This window comes from Ursus arctos, unplaced genomic scaffold, assembly GCF_023065955.2.
Source record: "Ursus arctos isolate Adak ecotype North America unplaced genomic scaffold, UrsArc2.0 scaffold_8, whole genome shotgun sequence".
NCBI classification, from domain to species: Eukaryota; Metazoa; Chordata; class Mammalia; order Carnivora; family Ursidae; genus Ursus; species Ursus arctos.
The window spans coordinates 59,639,186-59,652,820 of NW_026623100.1; the positions used below are offsets into that span (position 1 = coordinate 59,639,186).

Here is a 13,635-nt window from a genome sequence, read left to right on the forward strand (position 1 = left end):
CTTCTGAGTGAGCAAAAATTCTCCAGCTCACAGCCCACTGCCTTGGACTCTTCCAGTCTGAAGGCCTTTGATGTGGAGCCTGGGCTCCCCCAAGTGTCTCACATCATCAGCCCACCCTGCGGATTTTGAATTTACCAGCTTCTATGATTATGTGAGCCAATTTCTTGTAATGAATGAATGAATGAATCAATCAATCAATCACTCAATAAATCTCTATCTCTTTTATTGGGTCTGTTTTTCTGGAGAACCCTAACACCCCAGGCTACCTTACAGGCACAAGGGAAGTTTATCATCAGTCTGAGCCATCAGTGTGGTAGGGAATCTCCCCATGGGGTGAGCACATCCCTTTAGGAGCAGGTATCTAATTCTTAAGGGGAGTCATGTGTAGATGGAGAAAAACTTTTATTAATTTTATCTGCCCTATTATGCCCTTGAGAGTCCCTGTACTGGAGGATAGTGATTATAAAAACAACACACGAGAAACACTTGTGGTCCCTCAGCATATCATGCATGGATGCTCAGACCCACACTTGAGTTACACATCCCTCACGCTGGTCTTCATTCTCTAATAATGGACGATCACAGTCATGAATTTTTTTACCCAGTAACCTCAGCTGGCCTGAGGTGGAAATTCTGCTAGTAATGATATACATTAAGTCTAAAATAGTAATGCTTTTCTGTTAAGGTTTTAGAATGAGGTTTTTGTTATTTTGTGTGTTTATAATGTTTAGGAGAACCATGTAATAGAGAATCGGACAGGAGACCTTGTGATTTTAATTTGAAATAAAGCTGACTTTAGATTAGGATTTGTGTTGAATGAGAATTAAGAGAACTTGATTAGGTTGGTAAACAGGATTTAAATTTATTAGAAAATTCAATTTGTCATTTTAACTTTGATTTATTAGATTTATAAGAGCTGCTTAAGCACTTACGAAGAAAATGCTTATTAGGACCGTGGGCTGCCCTTTCGGGTGTATAAAGTGCTGGGGAGAAAATCAAATACATAAAATTCATAAATGGAGAGCAAAGTATTAAGAGATTTCATTAACACAATTTCAATATAGAAGTTAGTCTCAAGGAAAGGTTTATTTCTTCCTTGATACATTTAAAGATTCACTATGAAATAAAATGATCTTTTTTATTATAAAAATATTGGATTTATAAGGAGCAGGACAAAATGTGTAAGTTGAACTCAAATTCCTAGGAAAATCTAGGTTTTAACATTTATAAATTAAACTATTTGTAAACATATTCTTTTGCTTTTATTAAAAAAAATTGATAAAGTGAATACACTGAATGTTCATTTAAAGGCCAACATTAAATGGTCCTTTCCAGCCATAAAGCCTCCCTTACTTTAGTAGCTTTGGAGCTGGGAGAGGCATGGAAGGAGCAGCTTCCCTTGGGGTCCACAGAGCTGTCTGACTCTGTTAGTCCCCAAACACTCTTCCAATTCTTCATTGTCTTTAATTCTTGCCTCCTTTCAAAGAAGACCTCTAGCACCAAATAACAAGGGAGTGGTGGGGAATAATCATTAGCTCAACTCATTTCCTGGAACACGATTTGATTTGCTAACACCTACAAAGCATCTACTGTAATCCAAGCATCTCCCATACATTTATCACATTTAACCCTCCAACGACCTATTGTTGCTACTGCCATTTTACAAGTAAGGAAACTAACCTAATCACATCACAAAGCTGTACGTGCATAATTAGCTACTAAAATTTATTTTGCAATAGTCCTTTTGTAGTAAGAAATGCATTTTTGCTCTTCTCTGGGAGGAGCAAGAGGAAGTCAATAAATCTCTTCCATAAGAAACAACATACATTGCTTACTTGCCATTCCATTCGGTCAGTATCCAATTTAATCTAGTCCCACGGATACCAAGAATTACATCCCCAAGAACTGGACCAGCACTCTGCATATCTACGGCCTACACTATGCGTGCAGGCATGGTAGCTGGAATTTAGGAGGCCTTTTATATCTTTCCAGGCCAATTTTAATTCTCCACTATAATTTATTAACAGCTACACTTCCTTTAATCATAATATTCAGGATCTCCAATCAAAAATGATAAATGCTTTCGTACTCAGAGAGTATTAATTACCATATACCTTCACAAGAGTTCTCCACTTTGGGCAAAGGAAACTAAAGTAACTTGTCCAGTGCAGTCGATAGAAGCCTTGCCAGAAACAGAATGCGATCCCTGGGCTGCCTAAGCCGAAGGCAGTGACCACTCACCATGCCTCACATGGAGGATGTTCCAAAGTTATTATTAACATTCTTTGGAAACATGTTTCTTGGAAAAGGCTTTAAACCATGACTGCTGAAAGGGCTTTTGCAACCACTGCCCAGTTACAATATTTTTTCAAGTTCAGTCCATGACTCAAATCCCTGTCTTCCTTCACACCTCCAAGGGTATTATGAAACTTCTTACATGGAGATATTTGGGAACCTGTAAAAGCCGTGCATGGATATGGAAGAAATCACTAGCTCAAGTGTTCAGAAACAGATTCCAAAGTCTTTCCCTTTTGCAAAACCATATGAAAAAATTGGGGGTAGGTTAGCTGTCAGGAAGTATTAAAAATTTTGGTGTTGCAGCAAATGGAGAATTTATTAAATCAGGGTGTCATGTGCACATTAACATGAGATAACATTTAGGGAAAAACTACTCTAATTTAGTAACATAATTGTATAGTATGTGAATTTTACAGAATTAAAATTTACACTTCATATAAATGCAAACTGTACATTTGTTCCAAAATTTCTTGGCTAGTGCAGAGCAGGTGTGCAGTAAATAATGAAATGAAGGAAGGAATACGTAAGTGATTTAACTAAAACTGAACACAGGTAAACTATAAATAATTTAAGATTGCTTTTCAACCATACTTCTTATTCCTAATTGCACCTTGCTTATAAGTTTACAAATTCCCTAATGACAGAATTGATTTCAAACTTTTCTTCTGCTGTAATGATTATATTTTTCCCCCTGGCAGTCAAATACAAGCATGATCTGTATCCCCAGAACTAGAATTTCTGCACCAAATGTATCTATACATTTCTATCTTCCAACTGTTCTCTCAGCAAAACTGAGAGGACCATTCCTCTGCATTTTGATCAACAGTAGTGTTTTATAAAAATTGTTTTAATATTTTCCCTTCTTTTGCAGCACTGGTTTCCTTAGAGGTTTTTTATTTTTAAACTACTCTCACCTTTCTACACCCGACTTTCATTAAGAGAACTTTGGAGGGTCTAACACCTGTAGTGCAGTACATTGTACTACCAATAGGTGGCACTGTCCCAACACACCAAGTGTCCCATCAAATTTCTTCAAAGTTTTAGATCAAGACCTTAAGTCTTTATGTTCAATTTACTTACAATGTCTAATTGTTTTAATAATTTACTAAACAAAAGTCTAATTATTTTAACAAGATAGCCACGACACTGGGAACCCTGGGTATTTTGTTGTTTATTATTATGTTTTAAAGATTTAGAGTGAGAGAACACGCGTGCGCGCGCACAAACACACGAGCGTGAGCAGGGGGAGGAACCGAGGAAGAGAATTCTCAAACAGACTCCCCACTGAGCATGGAGGCCTCCCCACCCCCAAGGGCTCCATCCCAGGGCCCTGAGATCATGACCTGAGCTAAAATCAAAAGCCAGACGCTTAACCGACTGAGCCACTCAGGCTCTGAAACACTGGGTATTTTAGATTCCAGTATTCAAGTGTGTCTAATTTTCTTTCACAGGCGGGTTAAAGGGTTTTTATTTCCACACGATAACGGCATCCCGTATCTCTTGCAATTCATAGGTACATTTTCCAGAAAACTGAAGTTTATGTTTTTAAGAGTAAGCAATAAAAATATTAAAAATATTAAAAATCCCATTTTAGATAAATGCAAGACATCACCACCGAGTTTTACTTACCAAGAATTACTGCCTTGCTTTCGTCCCTTAATCCACAGAATATATAGTGTTATTATTCCCACCGTGCGCAAGACTCTAAAGCACAGCTAATGAGACACCAGTTCTCATTTGGCTGACCCTCATCCCCTAGCTCTAAAGCTACAGTTTCTCCCAGTCTTGTTTATGATATGGATACAGTGGTTTGTCTTCCCTGACTTGGTTTTCCAAACAGCTTTTTTTCTCCCAGAGTCTGGAAGGATATATCATGATAAAGAGCTCAATTTTGCGGGTCCTCCCAAAGCAACTCAAGGGCCCCTCTCCTCAAACATTTTAAAAGCAGGCAGCATCCAAAGATATAGAAAGAGGAAGGAGAAGAAGAGGCAGGAGGAGCGGGAATAAGGGCACTGAGGCCTCCAGAGGTCAAGGATGGGAAGGCTGCCAGCACACGATGCCTTCAACAAACTGTGCACTGTCCCACCGGCAGGGTCTCCGTCCATCACCTGGACCCTGTGCTGATGCCTGCTGTCTGGCCGCCATGACTTCAGCAGAGGATGAAGATGGGATCTGCAGCAGCCCCAGGAATGTACTGAATTACACGACTATGCAATTCTCCTCATGTAAAGTTGCCTGGACACAATCTGTCCCCCTCCACTCCTTCCCTGCCATGTGGTACCAATCCTCGAGATGCCATCTAACCTCAGAGAACACTACTGAACAAGCCACTCCTATCCCCTCCAACGACCAGTACTCTCAGACGTAGCTGCTGGCTTCGCAAGAATTCGTGCCCACGACCTATTGGACCAGAAGTGTGAAAGCCTGCTCCACAGCCAAAGCTTTACTTTGCACTGCACTTTAATGCTCAAGGCTGATGACAAGTGCTGCGATTTATTCCTCAAATTTCTCCAGCACTATTTCCATCAGTAACTAATTGTTCCCCAAAGCAGCGCTGAGCTCTGAGGGAAACTGGACGGTTCAGTGCCTGAGAGGCTTGGATGAATCCAGGGCTTCCACGAACACACAGACAATGGGGTCCTTTTCAACTCTCAAGATATCCATGAGCAGCATATTTAAAAGAGTCAATGACAGAAATGATGAGAAAATGCGTTTGAAAAATCACACATTCTTTGCTTCCCCTTTGCACAACTGGTAACAGCTTTAAGGTTGGTTTTTAACACGATCCAGGAGGATGCTCATAGATGTCTCTAGAACATCTTTGTGAGTGTGGTCTGAGGACCAGCAGCATCCGCATTATCTTGGGACTTGCTAGGGACGCTGAGTCCTGCCCACCTCTTGGTACCTAGAAACCAGAATCTGTTTTTTGATAAGATGTCCAGGTACAGGTAATTGGCATGCCCACTGATATTTATGAAGCAGCTGTCTCGAAAAGCAAGTCTTCTACAAGAACAATTACTTCTGCATTTGTCTATCCTTAATTCATGTTCAGACGCTATCAGGTAATTGTGTATTTTATAAGATCCTCCGATTTCAGTTACATTTGAAAATGCACTTGACCTGAGTCACTTACAGTAAGTAGCTACAGCTGCTAATATCTTCTGGATGTGTCAAAGACCATTCTAGGTGTTCATGCATTAACTTACTCAATTTTTTTTTTAAAGATTTTATTTATTTATTCGACAGAGATAGAGACAGCCAGCGAGAGAGGGAACACAAGCAGGGGGAGTGGGAGAGGAAGAAGCAGGCTCATAGCGGAGGAGCCTGATATGGGGCTCGATCCCATCACGCCAGGATCACGCCCTGAGCCGAAGGCAGACGCTTAACCTCTGTGCCACCCAGGCGCCCCTAACTTACTCAATTCTTAAAACAATCGTGTGAGGTAGGTGAAATTTTTTTCACATGAGGAAACCGAGGCACAGGGAGACAAAGTAATAAGGTTGCATAGATAAGAAGTTGCCCAAGCAGGATTCAAATGCAGGCGATGTGCTTCCAGAGCCCCTGTACTGACCTCTATGCTCTGGCTCCCCTTAGGGACTCTATGCCAGCAGAAACGCTCAGTGGAAGATGGTTTGCTGTAGATACAACTAGAATGTCAAGTGCTAATCCAGGCAATGCAGGCTGGTCCCAGGCTGGACCACTGGGAAACCTGTTTAACTTTCAGAATAAATGACTCCTAAGTGTAGTTCTAGGCCCATAATCTTCAGGGTATAACAGAAATATCCCTTCTGGGTTGCTTAACTTACTCCTATCCTCCCATTAAACCATTTAGAACAACAGTTTTCCATATGTGTTCTTTGGAACCTTGGGGTCCTTTCACAGATACCTCAAGAGCATAAATATCTCTTCTTCCAGCCAGTTCCCCCAGCAGCTTTGAGGTTAATGAATTTATATATTGGAGGTTAAAATAACAATTCAGTGGACAAAAGATTACCAATGTTTAAAAAATAAAAGATTGAAAATCACTGACTTTGAGGATTTGGTGGACTACATGCTAGAGATTCTTTCTGGAGAATTTATTCTAAGTACTGTGCATATATAAACCAAAAGAGTGTGGCAATGCTAATTATTATAATTATATAATGCTGTTATAATTAGCAATGCTAATTATTACTTTTAAATTTGGCAATGGGTACCAATCTTTTGCTGATACCCCATCCCCTCCTAAAAATATCACACAGTATGTATTTGTTCACACGTATTTGTTCACATTTACATTAAAAAATGTGTTAAGTCTCAGTTAAAAATAACTGGTGCAATATTCTAAAATTAATTCCTAACAGCAACATATTTGACTATTCTTCCAAAAATTATGTCGATTAAATTTGATTTTCAAAGGCACTGGCTTGTCAGATTTATATGCAGTAAATACTTAATATCACAGGATCAGAACAGGGACAGAATAAAATTCAAGTATGTGCAGAATCTCTATAAAGACATTTCCATAGAGACAAGCATAGATACCATAATCCGAATGTTGGGGTTGTGAACAGAATATGTACAAAGCTCCTACAAATTAATAAGAAAAAGACACCAAGTCCAACAAAAAAAAAAAAATGGGCAAAGAATATGAGAAACAATTCCCTGACAAAGAAATACGTATCACCTATAAACACAAAAAAGATGCTCTAATTCCTTAGAAATAAGAGGACACATGTATGATATTTTTCTCACCCATCTGATAAACACATTTTTCAAGACTGCAAACACCAAAGGGTAGAAGGGTATGAGGCAAGAGTCATTTCAAATGCTGCCAAGGTGAGTGCAAATTTGCACAGTAGGTTCAGAGTAATATAGTAAAACTAAGTGTACCTACTTCCCGACCCAGCATTTTCATTTGTAGGATTTTCTCCTGCAGGTGTATGTAAGATACAAACATGAAGGTTCCCTGCAGCCGGGTTTATAACAGGAAAATTGAGATTGAGGCAAGGGGTGGGAGAGCCAAACAACCCAGAATTCCAGGGCTGGAGGTGATGAAAGAGACCTTATACATCCATAAAGCAGTCTGTGCAGCCATGTAAAAGTTACCATCTTCCATCGAGTCTAAGATTCCACAGACCATAGCAAGCGTTCTGATGTAACAGACATTATTAAAATGTGAAAAAAAGCCTTGTGGCCATTGTTTGATGCCGTCAGTTTTAAGAAACTCCCAATTTCAGAGATGCTGAAGCGTAAAACAAAAAACGAAGTGTCTTATAGATTATATGGAATTCAGTTTTAAATATGCTCTTAAACATACGGGCACCTGGGTGGCTCAGTCGGTTAAGCATCTAACTCGTGGTTTGGACTCAGGTCATGATCTCAGGGTCATGGACTCATGGGCGCTGAGCTCTAGTCCCATGTCTTTGAGTCCCACTCAGTAGGGAGTCTGCTTGAAGATTTTGTCCCTCTGTCCCTCTCCCCACTCCCTCTTTTTCTCTCTCAAATAAATAAATCTTTAAAAAATACAGATATAAATACAACTATATAACAATAATTAATATGTAGGGAAAAGGCTGGAAGATTAAAAAAAAAAACCCAACTGCCAAGAATGAATAACTTTGAGGAGCGGAGTTCAACTGTGATGGGGTAGGTGAAGAGGGATAGAGTATCTTGGATTAATTCTTTAGAAGGGGTATATGCTATTTTTGAAAAAAATTAAGCAACAGAAACCACTGGCTAAGTAAAATGATCTATCAGAACACTGTGAGATGTCACAAGTCCCGACGTGCTCACGTCCTATGGATTTTACTCTCCTTTCCGTGTGGCACCTGCCTCCCAGAACAGAGGCCACAGCACTGCTAACAACTGCACCCCTCCCTGTGTTTCTGCTCTACCTGCACTATCCCCGTCCTCAACCACCCCACAAGACATAAACGCCTCTGTTTTACAAATGGGTTGTGCTGGGTGAGGTTATTTTCCTCAATGGGCAGTTCTGGATTCCCCACCTAGCCTGTCTGGCCCCAGAGCCCATCTTCTTTCTAGTCCCGGGCTACTATCATCACCATCTATTTCTTTATGTATTTGCTCTTTATCCTTTGCAAGTCCTTTTTCTTTTATGGCATTTCAAATCATTTTCTTTTTTATGCTACATTGGCTTTACATTATTGCCAATTTGAAAAGCTACAAAATAGCTTGAAAGTTGCATTCTAATGAACTGAAAATTAATGCATTTCCTCTTTTTGAGAAATTCTTCCCCTCTTGACCACTCTCAGAATTTTTTTTATTATAAACTCCTTCATTTTATACCCACATGGTATCTTTCCAGCTTTAGCAAATCAATTTCATAGCCAAAGACAAAATGATATGCCAAACACTTTCAAGGGCTTTCCTTTAAAGAGCAGTAAGTGGCTACAAAGGTAAGAAGAGAAGAAGTAAGCAGATACCGGACAAGCCAGCAGTCACCAAACAGCCCAGAGTCAGCACCTCCCAGTCCTCCCCCAGCACAAGGAGACGGGATAAACCTGGTGCCTAGCTGTTGCATTTTCCATTTGACCAAAGGTTTATCCTCAGATCTAACCCTTGAAATGAAAGGACATTTGTTCAAATACATTTTCACTTACTTCCTACTCTCTTCCTTTAATGTTCTAACCCCTGTTTGATCCCTCTCACCAAGAGGCATAAAAACCAGGACTTTGACCTACAAAGATTTTCTACAGTCTCTAATAATTTTTGCTCTAAGTAGACACTGTTAGACATGAGAAAGACTGTAGAAAAAAAAGGAAGTATCCGGAGATATAAGTTCCAAAGATCTATGCCACAATTGCTAATTTGCATGATGTTTCTTTGGGTCATTTGTCATTCTTTGGTGAAACAAAACGAGGGTTTCAAAAATTCATAACAGGGTGTGGACTGGAGCACACCCACACCCAACACCTCTGATGAAAGTAAGAAATCAGGAGTGAAGATGAAGATACAGAAGTAAAACAACTGTCAGGCTCCAAAGGAGGGGAGATGAACTCCAGCAGAAGGAACTGGATCAGGGCTCACCTGAATCCTTCATGGGGCAGAGGGCACACTGCATACCCCAGGCCTCTCCGTACAAACAGCAGCACTCTGTGTAAGTTGTCTGCTTGCCAACGAGAGGCCGGCTACACACATACTCCTCACTCAGATGTTCCCAGCACAGGTCTTGGTAGACATCAGTTTCTTCTATTTGTTCTGAAAGGGAAAACATGGTTCCATGACAATCGCACTGTTATTCCTATTTCATAAACAGTGTGCTGGAAGCCAGTGAGTCTCAAAGTTTCCATCTCTATTTCTAAGAGTGACTTCCAAGTACAAGTCTGAAGCCAGCCTGGCCTTTCCATGGATCAAACCTCTGTCATCTCCCACTGGGTGTCATTCCACCAGCTGAAATTCAACTTGCCCATCATGTTCCAATTAAATCCCTCCCTCTGTAGCTTCCCATCATTATAGAAAGCACCACACTGTCTTCTATACTCCATAATCCTAAAGCACTTCTGATTTTCTAATCTTTCCTTTTTTACATTCACTCTTCTGTGAAATCCTACCATTTCTTTTTACATAACACTTTGCAGATTCATGCTTTTTCACCCAATTCATCCGCCAAAGCCCTGGACTAGTGACACTTCCTGCTAGAGTACTCAACTCCAAACTTCCTGCCTTTCAACTGACGTCATCCAAAGTAGTTCCTGACAGTGATGACGGATAGATCAATTATGACAATTATGAGTAGCACATCATCTCATTGGGGATGAACAGGGATTCCAATCATCGGACACCAGGGGTCTCCACTGCCTTGTTGGATTCCACCGTCTGTTGACCCAGCCTCATCTGTGTTCTCCAGTGCAGTCAAACAAACCTGATTATCCTTCTCTGAACTCATGCCATCCTCAGTTGCCTATGAGGATGAAATGGGGCAAATCCTCAGGTGGAGAACAGTTCTGCGATCTGCTCAGCCAATCTCTATTCTGTTATCCGCTAAATAAATATGTGCAGGGTATTGACTTTCCTACATGCTGATGATACGCAGGTAATTATTTCTCTTTTATTATTTTTAGCATCTCATTTTAATTACTCCAAAATACCCGAAGAGTCCATTTTTCTCTTTCCCAGTAGCTCACATTTCAGTCAAAAGGAAAACCTTGCCGTTTATTTGCACTGAGACTTGCCTCTCACATCCCAACGTACCGTGTGATTCAGTTGGTCGTATACATCTTTTCTCTGAAGCATCCAGGACCATTGGATGGGTGCAGAAGCAGTTATAAGAGCCTTCTGTATTAACGCACTGGCCATCAATACAACTATTGGGGTCCTGGCATTCATCCATATCTTAAGAGAACAAAATTATTAAAGAGAATCAGCAATCAGTGGTACCTCGTACACTTCCCAAATTTTACACACTGTTAAATTTAGTCCAGATTCCAAGGGCTGCCACATGTTAATTAACTACACATCATCATCCAAGAGAGAACAGCTCTGACTCTAAAAATATTAAATTGTATTGATTGGAAAAATAATGGTGCCCTGCTGCTGCTGACATTAAAGAAAGAAAGAAAACATTTAGGAACAGGATATGCTTAGAAATTTAAGATAAAATGCCTCTTTATGATAGTTTTAAAATTATTTCCTTTTGCTATGTTTTTCTGCCTAGTGTATATGGTTTTCTGCTTAAGCCTTAAAGTCTGGGTCAGTAGTTAAAAATGACTTTCACTTGCATGGTATGAGTGATGAAACAGGAGGCTCCCCAGACCAAAAGAACACTTCAGTTAAACCAGTGACCTGAATTATAATTCCACATTGAATATTAACTCTTTGCTTGAAATCTGTTCAACTAGTAGTGCGGAGGTTTTTTATTTTCTTAAATCTTGCTCAAGAAAGAGATCCATAAAACATTTAAAGATCTTTTCGACATGTGATGTAGCTGCAAGGGAATTGTTTTTACTACATAGCACTACTAATTTTTTTCTGTGTGTAGATTTTCACAGCATCATGTAGCCTCTTAATACTTACCAAAGCACTGCAGTTTGACGGGATCATAGTATGTCCCCTGCTTACAGTAGCATTCGTAACCAGGCTGAGTGTTCAGACAGAAGCCATTTTTGCAGATTTCTTGCCCGAAGAGCATGCATTCATCCGCATCTATGGGGGAAAATGGAGAAAGAGAACAGTTAGCTTTGGTCTTTCAGTTAAAAACAAGAGTTTAACCAATATGGGGCTTCAAGTTAGATATTATAATATTCATAGTCCAAAGAATCTTCAGATACAACAACAGAAAAATCTTTAAGTTAGCCCTAACTCACAGATGTGGAAACAGAATCTGTGATATCTAGGGAACAATGTCCAAAAATTGGAGAAGGTCTTTTTGTCAATACGATTTCTGGGGTGCTACCTCCTATTTGATGAAATACTCTATGGATTTCACAATGCAACCAACAATATTTTCATAAGAATATACCTTTTAAGAAAAGTGCCTTTCTATAAATGTGTATTTTGGCCCATTAACTAGTTGAGATGAAGAACACTCCCACGAAGAGTTTGATGGAACTTGGTGAGGCTTCTTTCTTGGTGATAATGACCAGTTAATAAAAGCACAAGCTGCTAACGGTGTTGGCAGACCCACTCCCCCACAGAATTTATAGTGCTCTCCATCTGCAAACCTCAGTTTACTCAGTGGTAAGTTGGGGACAACAGGAACATCTACCTAATAGCACTGAAACAATTAAATGAGAAAATCCATGTAGAAGACTCCATAGACTCCCCAAAACTGTTACCCCTTGCTTTCACTGCTATTATTATTATTATCATCAGTTCTAGCATTTTAGAGCAAATGTCACGTCATTAAAAAAAAATCATAGGCTCCATAGATGAATCACTCAAAGTTGCACAGCTGGAAAATGGCAAAGTCAAGTCCATAATACATAGCTGTTTGGATCTGCAACTAATATTCCAACCATTTACAGCACTGCTAAGACAGGGTGAGGAGGAACTTATTTTTATATGAGAGGGGGTGACTTTATGGTAAAATCAGGGCTCTGTTCCATAATATGAAGTGAGATTTAACTATATCCCTGCAAAAACAAAGTAGGATATTTGTGAACTTGAAAAGCATTAAACACATACTGCAAACCAAGTCTTCTTGTTATTTAATTGGACTAAATCATTAATATATTTAAAAAGCACATATGGAATTTCTTATCCAGCTACCGACTATGATTAAAACACTAGTTCTCAACAATGGATGGACAATAAAAATGTTTAGTCCATATTCCAGCTACTTAGCCATTTTCAATATTAAACTATAAAGGGGAAAAAAACCCACACTGTATATAAGAGGTCATAATATCTCTATCATGGAACTGTCAAAAGTGAGTGGTTAACAAGGGAATATTCATACATGTGGTTTAAGTTTTATCAAAAAGTCTGTGCACTTATTTTAGAAATATGGACTAATAGCATTAAATATATTAACACATCTACTTTAGTTTTCTTCTTTTCTATTCTTTATGAGGAATCCCTAGCAATCAGTAAAAGTATCTTAGCCACAGTAGGATGAGTTCTAAAAAGGGCAAGAATCTTAGCTTTGTTGATGACCACAGAGACCAAAATAATGAGAGCCAAAATTATATGGTCTTAACTTATATTATTTCTAACATATGTCTGGAGTAAAAGAATAAATTGATAAAAGCACCTCCTAGGTACAGAATTTTGTGGTAAGTATTTTTAGTATGTTATCTCATTTAATTCTCATGATAAACCTCGGAGACATTATTCCTATCTCAGACAGGAAGAGATGGAAACTCAGGAGGTTAACATGACATCCCAAGGCCAAATGGTCCTACATGTTCCAAATCCCAAGATACAGCTCTGCCCAGAGTCCGCAGGGGCCCCCCAGTAGAAGAATTAAAGGCTTTCTAATCAGTTTCCATGATTAGAAGAACTTTAATTCAGTCGAACCCAAGTCAGGCTTTTACTTGAATGATGATACACACGTGTGTTGCAAATTCATTTCTGTTTGATTCTGACCTTTATAGTTCTCACCACCCATCTCGTAAGAGGATTCTCCAGTGGGGACAAAACCTTTCCCTCTAGGACACATTTCGGTGAATTCAGCTGAGTTCAGGAGAGACCAAAAAAAGAGTTAAAAGAAGGAAAAAAAAGAACATCCTCCATTAATTTGTGCTTTAAATTCAGTTTTTCTTTGTCAGACTCAGTAACTTTAAGGCAAATCTTGTCACCTAATTTGGGCAAATAAATTCAGTACAATCTCCAAAATTACAGAGTAGGTGCAAATAAATCTAATGACTTTGTAAGTAAGTTTACTTATAATTTTAA

General features: G+C 39.3%; 1 protein-coding gene across 9 annotated transcripts in view; it reads right to left on the minus strand.

Moving 5' to 3' along the window:
* Window positions 1-13,635, minus strand: part of LTBP1 (latent transforming growth factor beta binding protein 1) — a 391,256-nt gene that overhangs the window by 16,960 nt on the left and 360,661 nt on the right. For all 9 annotated transcript variants that reach the window (XM_057309361.1, XM_057309360.1, XM_048222571.2 and 6 more), the window contains 4 exons: window positions 13,327-13,413; window positions 11,314-11,442; window positions 10,492-10,632; window positions 9,328-9,498 (listed from right to left, as the gene is read on the minus strand). In XM_057309361.1, the coding sequence (XP_057165344.1) occupies window positions 9,328-9,498; window positions 10,492-10,632; window positions 11,314-11,442; window positions 13,327-13,413 (528 nt within the window). The remainder of the gene's footprint in view (window positions 1-9,327; window positions 9,499-10,491; window positions 10,633-11,313; window positions 11,443-13,326; window positions 13,414-13,635) is intronic.